At 40.5% G+C, this 14,028-nt stretch overlaps 1 protein-coding gene across 3 annotated transcripts in view; it reads left to right on the top strand.

Annotated features, from left to right (window-relative positions):
- The window catches only part of DNAH5 (dynein axonemal heavy chain 5), a 319,159-nt gene that overhangs the window by 194,516 nt on the left and 110,615 nt on the right, over positions 1-14,028 (top strand). For all 3 annotated transcript variants that reach the window (XM_051853566.3, XM_089312625.1, XM_089312626.1), the window contains exons 43-45: positions 1,763-2,004; positions 12,037-12,213; positions 13,041-13,242. In XM_051853566.3, coding sequence (XP_051709526.3) covers positions 1,763-2,004; positions 12,037-12,213; positions 13,041-13,242 — 621 coding nt within the window. The remainder of the gene's footprint in view (positions 1-1,762; positions 2,005-12,036; positions 12,214-13,040; positions 13,243-14,028) is intronic.

The following is a 14,028-nucleotide window of genomic DNA, read 5'->3' as shown; positions in this document are numbered from 1 at the left end:
TTCCTTTGCCGTTGGTTCACCCTCCAATGGCCGCCGCGGCCGGTGCGCTGCGGCCGGCGCACCGCGCTGATCCGATGGCAGGAGCCGGGAGCCAGGTGCTTTTCCTGGTCTCCCATGGGGTGCAGGGCCCAAGCACCTGGGCCATCCTCCACTGCACTCCCTGGCCACAGCAGAGGGCTGGCCTGGAAGAGGGGCAACCGGGACAGAATCCGGCGCCCCGACCGGGACTAGAACCTGGTGTGCTGGCGCCGCTAGGCGGAGGATTAGCCTAGTGAGCTGCGGCGCCGGCCTAAGACTTTCAAAGCATTTTATTTGAAGTAGACTATTCCACAATGGTTATGTATAGCAAAGAAAACTCAGAGCTATAAACTTGGTCATGGTGTTGATGACTATTAAGTTGAACAAGTAAATTTATAATAATATTGTTGAACATTCTGTGTTGTTTACTGATTTATATTTCTGAAAATATCTTCTTAAATGGATTCTTGTCAAGTTTTGTGCCCAGTTCTTTTTGAGACTACTTTGTTGAGGACACTTGGGACCTCCAACTTACCAATTACAGATCACCAGCTATCAGTCTATTCCTGCTCTTGGTGGTTTCTGCAAGAGTTGATCAGTTTCCTCCTTGAAACCTTTCTTACTCTAAGTTTATGACTTCTGCATTCTAATCTCTACCCCTGACGTCTCCCTGGATCTCCTAATTCAACAACTCTATTGGATGTCTACTGGGCACTAACACATGCAAACCATAAAAGATTCTCTAATTTTGTCTGTCTTTTCTGTTACACTCATATACCTCTTCCCCTTCTCCTGTTCATGCCAAGTGGGCTCAGCTTCTTACTGTTTCCAGAACATGGTCATCTCTTTTAGTTTATATTGCTATAACACAGTACCATAGAAAGAGTGATATTTGAATAACCAATATTTAATCTGTCAGGTGGGGTTCTGGGGATGGCGTTCTTCTGGACTGTAGACTGATAATTCTTCTGTTATGTCCTCATATGGTAGGAGGGACAGGGGAATCTATTGGGACAGGGGAATCTATTACACACACACACACACACACACACATAGAGAGAGAGAGAGAGATGCACTAATTCCACTTATGAGGGCACCAATTGGTAACTTAATCACTTCCAATGGGCCCCGCATTCTACATTCTAATCCCATCTACATGGGAGTTAGGATTTCAGTATGATAGTTTTAGAGGGATGCAAACATTCAGTCTGCTGCGTTAACCTGGGCTTATACCTGCTATGTGGACCTTATGCTTTTACTTCTGGGAAAATTTCTACTTCTAGGTTTTCTGTCACTTCATTTCCCTCCTGGAATATTTCCTTGACCACTATCCAAGATAGTGGTCCATCCCCTTATCCTGCTTCATTTTTCTTATCTTACATATTTCTTTGTTTACTTGTTTGATTGCCATTTCTGCCATTTTGAATGTAAGCTCTGTGAAGGCAGAACCTTGTCTTATTTACCATGACATACCCAGAATCTGCAGTAGTTCCAATACATAGAATGTGTTCAATGAATTTTTGTCTAATATACAAATGACTTTTTTATTTGATTATGGGCCTCATACAGCTGCTATGTAAAAAACTTACAAAATCCTATGTGCCAAAATAAAGTAACCATTTAGATCAGAGTTTAATTAAAAATTAATGAAATTACATCAAACTATAGTAGTTTGTGCTTTATAGTTATATACATATGCATCTAGCACATGTCTCTTCCCTTCTCCTTTGGTTGGGTATTCTAGGAGAACATATCTGGATAGTTCTTGATGGTCCAGTAGATGCCATCTGGATTGAAAATCTGAATTCTGTCTTGGATGATAACAAAACCCTAACCCTTGCCAATGGTGATCGGATTCCCATGGCTCCCAACTGCAAGATTGTTTTCGAACCTCACAACATTGACAATGCCTCTCCTGCTACTGTCTCAAGAAATGGCATGGTTTTCATGAGTTCTTCTGTCCTTGATTGGAGTCCTATTCTTGAGGTATGATTGAATCTTTCTTTTGCATAGTTAAAAAAGACAGCAGATCCTATAGTACTCTTGAGCTCATGTGCCAGTTCTCTGCAGTGGTGGTATAATTGCATTTTTATGCCAATGTTAATGGAGAATCTTTGACTGCACTGGGACTTCCCAATCCTGATCGCCCTTGCAGATGTCTTCAGCACTCTTCTAATTATAGTGGAATTGTGATTTCCAGGTAATTGCCAGCCCACATGAGTCAATAATCCTACCAAATTGGGTCTCAGGACCAAATAACTAAAATTTAATTTACTCACATTGGCAAGTCATGACATTTCTAAAAGGTGCTCATTCACATCAAATTTGGGAACAACTGTCTTAGAATATTAATTTAAAGATAATTTATTAGAATTACATATAAAGCATTTTTATGAGATTTAGTAGTCATAATATTAACTTTAAGTTTGTACTTGGAAATCATAGTCCAGATGAAAATCTCTTCAATTAATAATCAGGTATATTATTTTATTAAGGTAACATATCCTAGGATATGTTAATTATAATTAAATTATAGTTAATCCTTTGTATACTTATATATCTTACTAAATAAATACTACAATATAAGGGTTATTAGATAATTGATGTGGAAGAATTTTTTTGACCTGGCTGGTCAAATTTGTTATTCTCAGTTTCATAATTTTTTGAGGATTATTTTGCTTTAAAACTTTATAACTAAAAGAGCTGTTTATTGTATATTATTATGTTATATACTTTTCTTTTTTATAAAGATTTCTTTATTTAATTGAAAGGCAATGTTAGAGAAGGACAGACAAAGAAAGATCTTCCATCCACTGGTTCACTCCCCAAGTGCCACAGTGACTAGGACTGGCCAGTCCTAAGCCAGGAGCCAGGGTCTCCCACTTGGGTGCAAAGGCCCAAGGACTTGGGTCATCTTTCACGCTTTCCCAGGTACATCAGCAGGGAACTGGATCAGAAGTGGAGCAGCTGGGACTGGAACTTGCACCTATATGCTGGTACTGCTAGTGGTGGCTTAACCCACTGTACCACAGTGCTGATCTCTGTACTTTAATTTCTGTTTGAGTATCTCTTAACTTTTGTTAATGTCTTTATAGAAATTAAAATGATTTAAGTTTGCAAAATGGTTTAAACTTGGTAAAGTATGAAGGTATGAAGAAGGGGGGTATTTACAACAAAATTATACTGATATATGGTTGAATGCATTACTAAAAACATTTCACAATTAAATTATCTACCCATTAAATAGAATAAAGAACAAGAAGCCTCAATTCTAGCTTTGAAAAAGTACTCATCAATGACAGTTTTTTTTTCAGATACAGAGTATTGGGTCACATCCCCATCCTACGAAACTAGAATCTCTGGAGGGAGACTCAGGACATTTTCAAATCACCAAAATAGATATGTGTGTGCGTGTGTGTGTGTGTGTGTGTGTGTGTTTCTTTTCTGTATGGCCAGGCTTGATTACCACATTTTTAATATACTACAAGGAAACTGTATTGTCGCTCCCCCATTTGCGGAGGAACGACACCGGACCCTGCGCTGTTCTTTTTGTCCGGCCCTTGCCGGGTTTGCTGCTGTTCCCTCACTCGCGGAGGAACGAGGCCATCCTGGGTTAGCTGCCGACCCCTCCGCGGAGGCCGGAGGGGGGGGGGGTCAGCTAACCCGGGAAGGGCCGGGCAAAAAGAACAGCGCAGGGTCCGGTGTCGTTCCTCCGCGAATGGGGGAGCGACACTGTATGTACGTGGTTTTCCTAGAATATGTCATTTTCACAGAGATTTTTGAAAAATGCTTCTGTACTGCTAGCTATTGCATATTTAGAGTTTGTGACTTATAAAATAAGCTTCTATTATTGTCTGTCCATGTTGAGGCTAAGACCATTCCATTAATGTTGCAACTACAAAATACTAGTTTTATATGCCTTGAATAATGCAGGTTTTTCTTTGGGGGGGTGGGGGGAGTGGTTAGGAAGAAGCAAGGCTCCAAAAGCATCAAACTAGAAGTATTTACAGCCCAGAGAGAGTTGTTAGAGGGGATAGAGTTGAGAAGTTGTCAGCGTCAGGCAATCAGCTGGTTGCCTGCCCTTGTCCATTTTAGTTTTATGATTCCACCACCCAGAAAGTACTGTGTTATGTTTCTGTACAGGTGGAATCATGCTAAATTCATGAATGAATGAATGGTTCAGAATCAACATTTTATTGCTTCTGTTCACAGACTCTAACTGTTTCTTGGACTACTGAGGTAAACAATGAGCTGATCTCTTGACCCAGAGAAGACTTACCTCACCTTAAGAAAAAGTGGGTTAAGTGGTAATTAGTTATGAATGACATACACATTCTTAATACTGGTTTTACACAAAAGATAAAATTCTCCATTTTCCTGAATATTCTTTGATAATTTCTATATTGTCTATTAATTAGAAGAAATTAAAGGAACTAAGTAATTGTGGTAAATTTTTTAAAATAGCAAAATGCTGATTTTATCCATTATCCAAACTCCTTCTATTCCCTATATCCATCCCAGCCTCTAGTAATAAACATTTTGTGTTCAGACATTTTTTCAAGATCCTACATTTAAGGGAAAAATGTGATATTTGTCTTTGTATTTCTGGCTTATTTCACTAAACATCATGTCCTCCAGTTCCATCCATTTTTGCTGCAAATGACAGAATTTCATTTTTTAAAAAGATTTATTTATGTATCTGAAAGGCAGAGTTGTAGAGAGACAGAGAAGACCAAGAAATCTTCCAATTGCTGGTTCACTCCTGAAATGGCTATAATAACCTGGGCTTGGCCAGGCCAAAGTCAGGAGCAAGAACTTCTTATGGGTTTCTAACATGGGTGGTGGGGGCCCAAGCACTGGGGCCATCCTCTGCTGCTTTCCCAGGCTCTTTAGCAGGGAGCTGGTGCAGATGTGGAGCAGTTGGGACTCAAACTGGTGCCCAAATGGGATCCTGACATTGCAGGCTATAGCTTAACTCACTGAGCCATAGCTCTGGCCCCAGGCATTTCATTCTTTCTCTGGCTGAATAGCATTCCATTATGCATATATTCACTTTATTTTTCTTTTTGTCTTGTTATTTTTATATCTTTGAGATAGCATATTTTTAATTTGTATCATAGTCAAAAGTTCATGCTTCAATAAATAAAGAGTTCAACAAATAAAAAATAAAAAGACCATACATAGTTCAGCAGGATCATAGGCAAGGACTATAAACAATATCAAATGAAAAGATGTCAATTTCACTCTTATGTAGTATATTTTTAAATAGTCACAGATTATTAAAGAACCATAGTAGTATACAGTTCTTAGCAATTTGACAAAGTTTGAAAGAATAGTGTATTTTCAGCAAAACTGATATACACGGGAATGTATTTTTTGCTTTTTTTTAAAGTTTTAGTTCCCCCATAAAAGGGGAGAACATTGTATTTCTGTGTCCTGCTTATTTAACTCAACATGGTGTTTTCCAGTTGCAACAATTTTGATGCAAATGGTAGAATTTCATTCTTTTTTATAACTGAATAATATTCTATTGTTTGTGTGTATATACACACACATACACATACGTACACATATATGTGTATATATACACATACCTATGCATACCTATGTGCATATACACATACATACGTATATACGCATACACACATGCACATACATGTGTATATACACATATGTATATATGCACACATACATATATGTATATACACATACATACATGCATGTATATGTGTATATATATACATACACGTACATACATACCACATTTCCTTTATCTATATATCTGGTGCTGAACTCCTTGGTTGATTCTATATTTCGGCTGTTGTGAACAGTGCGGCAGTAAATGCAGTGGAGCAGGTATCTGTTTAATACAGTGATTTCATGGCTTTTGGGTATATAGCCAGTAGTAGGATTGCTGGGTCATATGGCAGTTCTGTTTCCACCAGCAGTGTGTAAAAGTTCCCTTTTCTCCACATCCTTACCAAGATTTGTTACTTTCAGTTTTTTTGATGATAGCCATTCCAACAGGGGTGAGGTGATTTCCCTGATGACTAGTACTGTTGAGCATTTCCCCCCATATATTTGTTGGCCACATTTCTTTTGAGAACTGTCTATTCAGGTCCTCTGCCCATTTCTTAACTGGATTGGTTGTTTTTCAGTTAATGAGTTTTTGAGTTCCTTACATATTCTGGATTAACTGTTTGTTGGATAAGTAGCTTGCAAATATTATCTCCCATTACATCAGATATCTTTTCACAATGTTGATCATTTCCTTTGCTGTGTAGAAGCTTCTGAGTTTTATATAATCTCATTTGTCTAATTTTGCTTTCATTATCATATAGAACTACCCCTCTTTGGGGAATCTTCTCCAAGAAATCATCTCCTACACCAGTGTTGTGAAGTGTTTCTCATGGTTACTTCTGGAAATTATAGTTTAGGTCTTTTTAAAAATTTATTTGAGAGGCAGAGTTAGAGAGAAAGAGATACACACTCAGAGAGACATAGAGAGAAAGGTCTTTCATCCTCTGGTTACTCCTCAGATGGCTGCAATGGCCACAGCTGGGCTGATCTGAAGCCAGGAGCCAAGAGTTTCCTCTGGGTCTCCCGTATGGGTGCAGGGCCCAAGCACTTGGGCCATCTTCCACTGCTTTCTCAGGCCATAGGCAGAGAGCTGGATCAGAAGAGGAGCAGCCGGGACATGAACTGGTGTCCATATGGGAAGCTGACACCACAGGCAGAGGCTTAGCCTACTATGCCAAAGTGCTGGCCCTTATAGTTTTAGGTCTTACATTTAAGTCTCTGATTCATCTTGAGTTGATTTTTATATATGGTGAGAGGTAGGGATCTAGTTTTATTTTTCTATATGTATATAACCAAGTTTGCCAGCACCATTTATTAGAAAGACTATCATTTTTCCAATGTGTATTCTTGGTGCTTTTGTCAAAAATCAGTTGCTATACATACAAGGATTAATTATTGTGGTCTCTATTCTGTTCCACTGATCTATGTGTCAGTTTTTATGCCAGTACCAAGCTGTTTTAGTTACTATAGCTTTGTAGTATCTTTTTTTTATTTTTATTTTTAGTTTTTTTTTTTTTTTTTTTTTGACAGGCAGAATGGACAGTGAGAGAGAGAGAGACAGAGAGAAAGGTCTTCCTTTACCGTTGGTTCACCCTCCAATGGCCGCCGCGGCCAGCGTACCGCGCTGATCTGAAGCCAGGAGCCAGGTGTTTCTCCTGGTCTCCCATGGGGTGCAGGGCCCAAGGACTTGGGCCATCCTCCACTGCACTCCCGGGCCACAGCAGAGAGCTGGCCTGGAAGAGGGGCAACCGGGACTGAATCTGGTGCCCGACTGGAACTAGAACCCGGTGTGCTGGAGCCGCAGGCGGAGGATTAGCCTAGTGAGCCGCGGCGCTGGCCTGTAGTATGTTTTTATATAAGCATTGTGATACTTCCAGCTTGGTTTTTTTCCCACTCAGGATTGCTTTGGCTATTCTGGGCCTTTTGTGGTTCCAAATGTATTCTAGGATTTCCCCCCCTAATTCTATAAAAAATATCATTGATATTTTCGTAGGAATTGCATTGACTCTGTAGATTGCTTTAGGTAGTATGAACATTTTAGTGATACTGATTCTTCCAATCTTTGAACAAGGGATATCTTTGCAATTTTGTGTCCTTGGGTGCTTGGTGATTGCTTTCCTCAGTATTTTAAACTTTTCATTAGAGATCTTTTACCTTTTTGGTTAAATTTATTCCTAAATATTTAATTTTTTCTAGTTATGAATGGGATTTATTTCTTAGGTTTTTCTTTTTCTTTCTTTCTTTTTTTTTTAAAGACATTCAGCCATCTTATATCTTTTGGCTGGGGAAATTAATCCATTTGCCTCCGAGGTTAATATTGATAAGACCTGACTCCTGTGGTTTTGTTGTTTGTTTACTGGCTGTTTTTTATTTTCTGTTTCATTCTCCCTCTATTATTGTTTACCTTTGTTGTTTTGGTAGATTTCTGTCATGGTCACTTTGTCTTTCATGTATATGCTCCATTAGTGAATTTCATATTGTCATGTGTTTTCATGACAGTTACCTCTAATGGAGGATTCCCTTCAGGATTTCTTCTAAGGCTGAACTGGTGATGATGAACTGTCTCTCAGTTTTGATTGTCTGAGAAGTACTTTATGTTTCCTTCACTTCTAAAGGATAGCTTCGCTGAATATAGTATTCTTGGCTAGAAGTCTTTTTATTCAAAGCCTTGAACATAAAATCCCCTTGTCTTCTAGCCTATATGGTTTCTGCAGAGCAGTCTTCTGCTAGTCTATCAGGTTTTCCTTTATATGAAACTTGACATTTTTAACTCACTGTTTTTAGGATTCTCTCTTTGTCCTTAATTTTGACAGTTGAACTATAATATACTTTAGAAAAAGTCTTTTTTGATTGACTTTGTTTGCGGTCCTTTTAGCTTCCTGAATCCATTTGTTCATATTTCTTTAAGGTTTGGTAAGTTTTCAGCTATGATTTAATTCCATAGGTTCTCAATGCCTTTTTCTTGCTCTTCTCCTCCAGGTATCCCTAATACAAACACCTTTTCACTTAATGGAATTCTATTTGTCACGTAGGGCTTTTTTATTCTTATTAATTTTCTCTCTTTATTTTGTATGACTGGGTAATTTCAAAAGTTTTGTCCTCCTGATCGGAAATTTTTTTTTCCACTTGGTCTATTCTGGTGTTGAAACTGTCAATTATATATTTTTATATCATTTACTGAAGTTTTTAAATTCTGAAATTTGTTTGATTTTTAAAAATGATTTTTATCTCTTTGGTAAATTTCTCATTCACTTCATGCATCGTTTTCCCCATTTCTTTCAATTGCCTGTGTTTTGTTAAATTACATTGAATTTCCTTAGGATCATCATTTTGAATTCTTCAGATTTCTTTCAAGTCAGGATATTCTTCTTCTTCTTTTTTTTTTTTTTTTTGACAGGACAGTGAGAGAGACAGAGAGAAAGAGACAGACAGTGAGAGAGAGAGAGACAGAGAGAAAGGTCTTCCTTTTCCGTTGGTTCACCCCCCAATGGCCGTGGTGGCCGGCGCACCGCACTGATCCGAAGCCAGGAGCCAGGTGCTACTCCTGGTCTCCCATGCGGGTGCAGGGCCCAAGCACCTGGGCCATCCTCCACTGCCTTCCCGGGCCACAGCAGAGAGCTGGACTGGAAGAGGAGCAACCAGGACAGAACTGGCACCCCGACCGGGACTAGAACACCGTGTGCTGGTGCTGTAGGCGGAGGATTAGCCTATTGAGCCTAGAGCCAGCTAGGATATACTTCTAGGTAACTCTCATGTTCTTTAGGAGATGTGATGCTTCTTTTTCCTTCATGTTTTCTGTGTTCCTACATCGACAACTGTGCATCTTGTGTGATAGTTCCTTCTTTATGAAATAGCTTTTTTGTTTAGATGGAATACTTATGTTTTGAGATTGAATGATGGGTACCAGTTGGATAGTTGCTTTGGCTTTGGTTATAGATCAACCAAGAAATGTAACATTTGAGTGATTTCTTTGTTTATAATCAGTGTCAGCAGTGACTATGGGTCCTATAGTTGTCTAGTCTGCAGCAGTTAATGGAAGTAATAATAAGACTTTGAAATGAACATGGCCTTCCAAAGGTGTGTGTCTTCAGCTCCCAGATAATTGAGTTGTTAATCACACTCTATTTTATGATGGCTGTATACACATTCCTTGTGCTATAGGACCCAGGGGGAGCTAATTATCCCCCCTAGACAAACTTGAGTGATGCTGGGGCTTATGACATTATTAACTGTGGTCCTGGAATTGTGTGATGTAGATGGAAACTTCTCGAGGGCCTTCTGTGTGTGTGTGGGGGGGGGGATGCTGGGTATTATAGCACCAAAAATTCTACTACGAGTACTGGGGGATATAAAGAGGAACTTGCCCTTGTCCTGTGAGAGGGAATACGGATTATGCTGGGAATTGTGCACTGCCGAGTATGGGCCTGGAGCAGTAGAATGCAGGTAGGGTCTTCCCTAGGTCTTGAAGGGTGGGTTCCAATGACTCTGGTAGGGTTCTGAACTAATAGAGTCCTAGAACTGAATAGCAGAAAGGGTACATTGTTCAGATTCCATGGGAAAAGTGTGGGTTACTGGAGACTGTGCGCTGGCAATTGTGGGCCTACAGCAATGTGACGGAAACATATCCTCCCCCAGGTCACAGAGGGCAAGCACCTGTGCTCTTGAGACTTAGAGAGCCAACAGTCACAGTCCAAGAATTGCAGGTTGCGATGGAGAACTTAGTCAGGTGTCATGTTCCATGTACTGATTATGCTGGGGATTTGGCACTGACAGATATGGATGTGGAGCAGTGGAATGCAGATAGAGTCCATCCCAGGTCAAATTGGGAGAACTCAGGTGACTCCATGGAATATAGCTCCAACAATTTTAGTCTCAGAGCTGTAGGACCCAGAGGGTATCTTATATATCCCATAGGGTTATAGGTTATGCTGGGTATTGTGTACAAGAATGTGCAAGCCTGAATTGGTGGAATGCAGTTGAGGCCTTTTCTATGACCCACAGGTGAGTGCAAGTGTTTTTGGGACATATAGAACAAACATTCCTAGGCCCAGAGTTTCAGGGTGAAGTGGAGTCCTTACCCAGGTCTCACAACAAATAGAGTGCTGGCTATGCTGGGGAAGCCACACTTCCTCAGCAGTCTGAAGCAGGGCAGGCAAGTTTCTCTAGGGATTGTAGCACAATAGCCACAGTTCCCATAGCTGCAGGATACATAAGTTACCCCTCCCAGTTTTTCACATGGCATGCAAAGATGTTGCTGAAGGCTTGTTCCCTGGCTACTCAGTTTCCTATGCCAAGAGATGCAGAAGGCAACTTCTTCAGGTCTGGTCTTCTGTACTTGTGCTGTTGATACCAAGCCCTGAGAAGCAGAGAGAAACTTGCCTAGATCTTGCAGAGTGACTGAGTACCATCACTTCAGGGCTTGTGCCCAGCAACCCTATGGCTGAGGGATGCAAAGCGGTCTGCTGCCTGCCTTTTAAAGGGCCCTGGTTTCATCTGTGGGGGCTTCTGGTATTAACAGGTCTACTTGATGTAGGATGGAGTATAGCTGCAGATATACTGCAGCAGCTCAGGTCCAGGGCTTTGGGGATGGAGTGAGGAAGTGTGGCTTCCTTTTTGGGAACAAAGTAGTTGCTTGGACCCCAGTCAGCTTTCTAGACTGGATGCAAGGCCCGTGAGGATAGTGGAATTGTACTGTTGTTAGGGCTGTGGTGGAAGTATTGGAGCTTTCTACTTACCTTTTCCTGACCAGAGGGAGTCCCTCACCTGGGAACCTGGGTAGGAACTGCCCTGTGCTTTGTTCTGCTTTCTTTGCTGGCTTTTGGAGGCTTTGTGCTGTTTATAGTTCCAGTCACACCTTTACTGAATTTTCCCTCAATATCCTGGAAACACAGTCCTGGTTCTTATCTGTGGCAGAGGTGATCACAGGGCCTCTGCTCGAAAATGTTGAGTGGGGTCCAGCCCAAATCTTTGTTTTCCATTTAAATCTAGGTACAGATTTCCTTTGCTCATCTTTAATTCTTTGCCTCTTTTTCCCAAGTTATTTCCCCATATATGCCTTCTTATTTTCTTCTGGCCTATTTTAACCAGGAGGTGAAGACTCTCCCTCTTGGCTTTAATAAAGACCCAAGCATGTGTATAGTGGACTGGCTGATGGTGGAGATGCCAGGTTGCAGATGCTGGTTCTCTGGGTTTGAATTCTGGCTTTGCCACCTGTCGGTTATGGGGTCCTAGGTCCTCAGATTCTCATCTGTATAAGGAAGAGGATCACAGTTCCTACCCCACAGGAAGTTCTAAGGATTTAATGTATTAAAACATGACTGACTTTATAACAAGGCCTGGTAAGTGTGGTACAGTCATTAAAAATTGCTATCATTGTTAGTTAACATCATAGAAACTTTGGTGCAAAAATGGCCATTTTCCTCATCTGTGGACTGACAGGGTTTCCTTAAGAAGCGCCCACCCCAAGAGGCCACGGCTCTTCGCCAGCTCTACACGGAGTCTTTCCCAGACCTGTACCGCTTCAGTGTTCAGAACCTGGAGTACAAGATGGACCTGCTGGAGGCCTTCGTGGTCACTCAAAGCATCAACTTGCTGCAAGGCCTGATCCCACCCAAGGTGAACTGCTCCACTCTCTGGAGAATCCCTCTCCTACTCTCCAAGCCATGCCCTGCAGAGCACTGTAGCTGAAATTAGATTAGGGGGCATTTCAAACATGGACCACCTATATTTGGTATTTAAAATGTTTTAAATTTAATTTAATTTTTCATTCTTATATTTGAAAGGAAAAGAGGGAAGGAGGGAGAGAGAGAGAAGGAGGAAGGAATTGGGGTCTCCCGTTTTACTGGCTGAGTCCCCAAATGCCTGCACCTGCCATGGTTAGGCCAGGAGAAAGCCAGGAGTGGGGTCTCCCACAGGGGAGGCAGGAACCTAAGAACTCGAATCATTATCTACTGCTTCCTAGGGTGTGTTTTAGCTGGAAGCTGGATTGGAAGTTGAGCAGGGACTTGAAGCGGGGCACTCTCATATGGGATGTGCGTGTCCCAAGATACTCTGATGTGAAGCAGCTGTCTCAGGTAGAACTGAAGTGCTGGGCCAATGCCTGTCCCTGCATTTATATATGTATATAAATATATATATATATATATTTGTTTGATATACATACATATTGTTATATATATTTGTTTTATATATATGTATTTTTGCATTTTGTTATATAAAATACAAAGCAAGGTGTGGGTTTGGGATCTAGTTTCTGGTTAATGAAGTCACTCAGACGGAGCCCTAATTTAATTTTAAGGCCAGCTTGGTATTTGTTCCCAGAAGCAAGTTCCTCATTTGTTCTGCAGTTCTAGCCATCTTTTCCTGTAATCTTGTTTTGGGGCTATCCCTCGCTCCTCTTGCACGTTTGCTGTTCGCATTGAAGCCATTCGTTCTGGTCCCAGGAGCACGGCGGGGAGCTGCGGCCAGAGCACCTGCAGCGGCTCTACATCTTCGCGCTGCTCTGGAGCGTGGGCGCCGCGCTGGAGCCGGCTGGCCGGCGCCGCCTGGAGCACTGGCTGCGGGAGCAGCCGGCATCCTCGCTGGACCTGCCGCCGCTGGCCGGCCCCGGAGACTCGGCCTTCGACTACTACGTGGCTCCCGATGGTGAGCATGTCGGCCTTGCAACCCCAGCAGCTTTCTCCCAAGGGCTGATATTTACGTGAAACGTTTTCTTTTCCTTAGCTATGAAATTGCAATTGAAATTTTCATGTGCAAAGCATGCTAATTATTTCTCTTTAAAAATTTATTTTGTGTTCCAGATGCACATTTCCACTTATATATACAGTATACTGAATTTTTAATGAATCAAGAAAAAAATTTAAAAAATCCCCAAATGAGATCCATTTTGGCTAATCTTTTAGTATAAGCAGTTTATATAAAAGCTACAAAATCTGAAGTTTATTTTTTAAAATATGTGTATATTCTACGTGTCTGTATATGCTTCAAGGTTATTAATATGTGTATATACAAAGTGCATGCTGGGGTCTTCAAAAAGTTTGTGTAAAATGTGTGTTATGAAAAACTATGCATGAATTTTGAAAATTTTTGACACCCAAATAAACATCTTTTAATTACATTTTTCCATAATCTTTTTGAAGTGCCCCCAGTGTCTACATATATAGTGTATGTAGTAAATGTATATATATACAATTTTATGTTATTTTTATTTATATATATATGATATCCTAGCTTGCGAGATTAGAAATTTTAAAGTCATTAATGAATTTAGACATAGGCTATTTTCTCTGTGTTTTGTATTTTTATTTGAGTTTATATTATTGAAAACCTACAGATTTTAAAAAAATAATACTTCTAATATCACAATGGAATAGTTCCTTGGGAAATTTTAACTTGACACATATTTGCATCTTTAGATCTTTAATTTTTTAA

The sequence above is a fragment of the Oryctolagus cuniculus genome, chromosome 14 (assembly GCF_051225735.1).
Source record: "Oryctolagus cuniculus isolate XC-2025 breed Fujian yellow rabbit chromosome 14, ASM5122573v1, whole genome shotgun sequence".
In the NCBI taxonomy this organism is placed as follows: domain Eukaryota; kingdom Metazoa; phylum Chordata; class Mammalia; order Lagomorpha; family Leporidae; genus Oryctolagus; species Oryctolagus cuniculus.
This window is presented reverse-complemented; position numbering and strand designations above follow the sequence as displayed.